At 43.1% G+C, this 1,247-nt stretch overlaps 1 protein-coding gene across 18 annotated transcripts in view; it reads right to left on the bottom strand.

Moving 5' to 3' along the window:
- Positions 1–1,247, bottom strand: part of PRIMPOL (primase and DNA directed polymerase) — a 41,713-nt gene that overhangs the window by 27,321 nt on the left and 13,145 nt on the right. The window contains exon 4 of one of the 18 annotated variants that reach the window (XM_055081361.1): positions 470–551. The exons of the other annotated variants lie outside the window; for them this stretch is intronic. Within the exon in view, the coding sequence (XP_054937336.1) occupies positions 470–551 (82 nt within the window). The remainder of the gene's footprint in view (positions 1–469; positions 552–1,247) is intronic. 18 annotated transcript variants of the gene reach the window in all.

Raw genomic sequence — 1,247 nt, forward strand, 5'->3', positions numbered from 1 at the left:
AGCTAGCTAGTGGGAAGCAGCCCCATAGCACAGGGAGATCAGCTAGGTGGTTTGTGACCACCTAGAGGGGTGGGATAGGGAGGGTGGGAGGGAGGGAGACGCAAGAGGGAAGAGATATGGGAACATATGTATATGTATAACTGATCCACTTTGTTATAAAGCAGAAATTAACACACCATTGTAAAGCAATTATACTCCAATAAAGATGTTTAAAAAAAAAAAAAAAAAACCACCACACAGGGTTATCTTGGGATTAGCAATGTCTGTACACTGCCAAACACTTAGATACCGAAGTTATGCAATAAATTGTGTTTATTAAGGTTATTTTGGTATTATAGCATACCACCTCCCATCATGCTCTCTGATCCTACTCTTCTTCAGTAAATTCTTTCTCAGAGAAGGCTTCCTCAATTTCCTTATCTACATCAAATTGCCCCATATATATTCCACCTCTATTTGTAGTACTTACACAGCTGCAATTTTTGTGATTATTTTGATAAGTTTCCTCTATATCATAGAGAATATCCCTCAGGATCTGTTCTCTCCTGCTTCTGTAGAAATAGAACCCTGATTATTAGCTAGATATGAGGTCATCGAGAATAAAGACCATGTTCCCCGGACTCCCCTGCAGTAAGGTGTGGCCATGTGACTAAGTTCTGGCCAACAGGATGTGAGCATTAGGAAAATATTCGCACCGGCAGGCGGACTCTCAACCACTGCGCCACCAGGGAAGCCCTCTACATTATAATCTTAAAGGAAAGGGGCATGCTCACCCCTTCCCCATTTTCTACTGTCTAAAATGTAGACACAGAGGTGCTGAGCCATCTTGAACAATGTAAATAATGGCATCTCAGGAAGAGCAAAGCAACAAGCCTAGTCCCCTACTACAATGGAGCCACATCCAGGTGTTACATGAGAGAGAAATAACTTTCTATCTTGTTTATGCCCCTTTAATTTTAGGTCTTTATTATGGCAGCTAAATCTGTCCTAACTTATTATCCTCCATTACATGATAAATTCTGTGAAGGCAGAAATCATGTCTCTTTGGGCTAGCCATTGTATTGTTAATGCCTAGGCACACTGACACTAAGAGGCCGAAATTTTTTTTTTTTTTTTTTTTTTTTTTTTCGGTACGCAGGCCTCTCACTGTTGTGGCCTCTCCCCTTGCCGAGCACAGGCTCCGGACGCGCAGGCTCAGCGGCCATGGCTCTCGGGCCCAGGCGTACCAGGGCATGTGGGATCCTCCC

The sequence above is a fragment of the Physeter macrocephalus genome, chromosome 20, assembly GCF_002837175.3.
Source record: "Physeter macrocephalus isolate SW-GA chromosome 20, ASM283717v5, whole genome shotgun sequence".
Lineage (NCBI taxonomy): Eukaryota > Metazoa > Chordata > Mammalia > Artiodactyla > Physeteridae > Physeter > Physeter macrocephalus.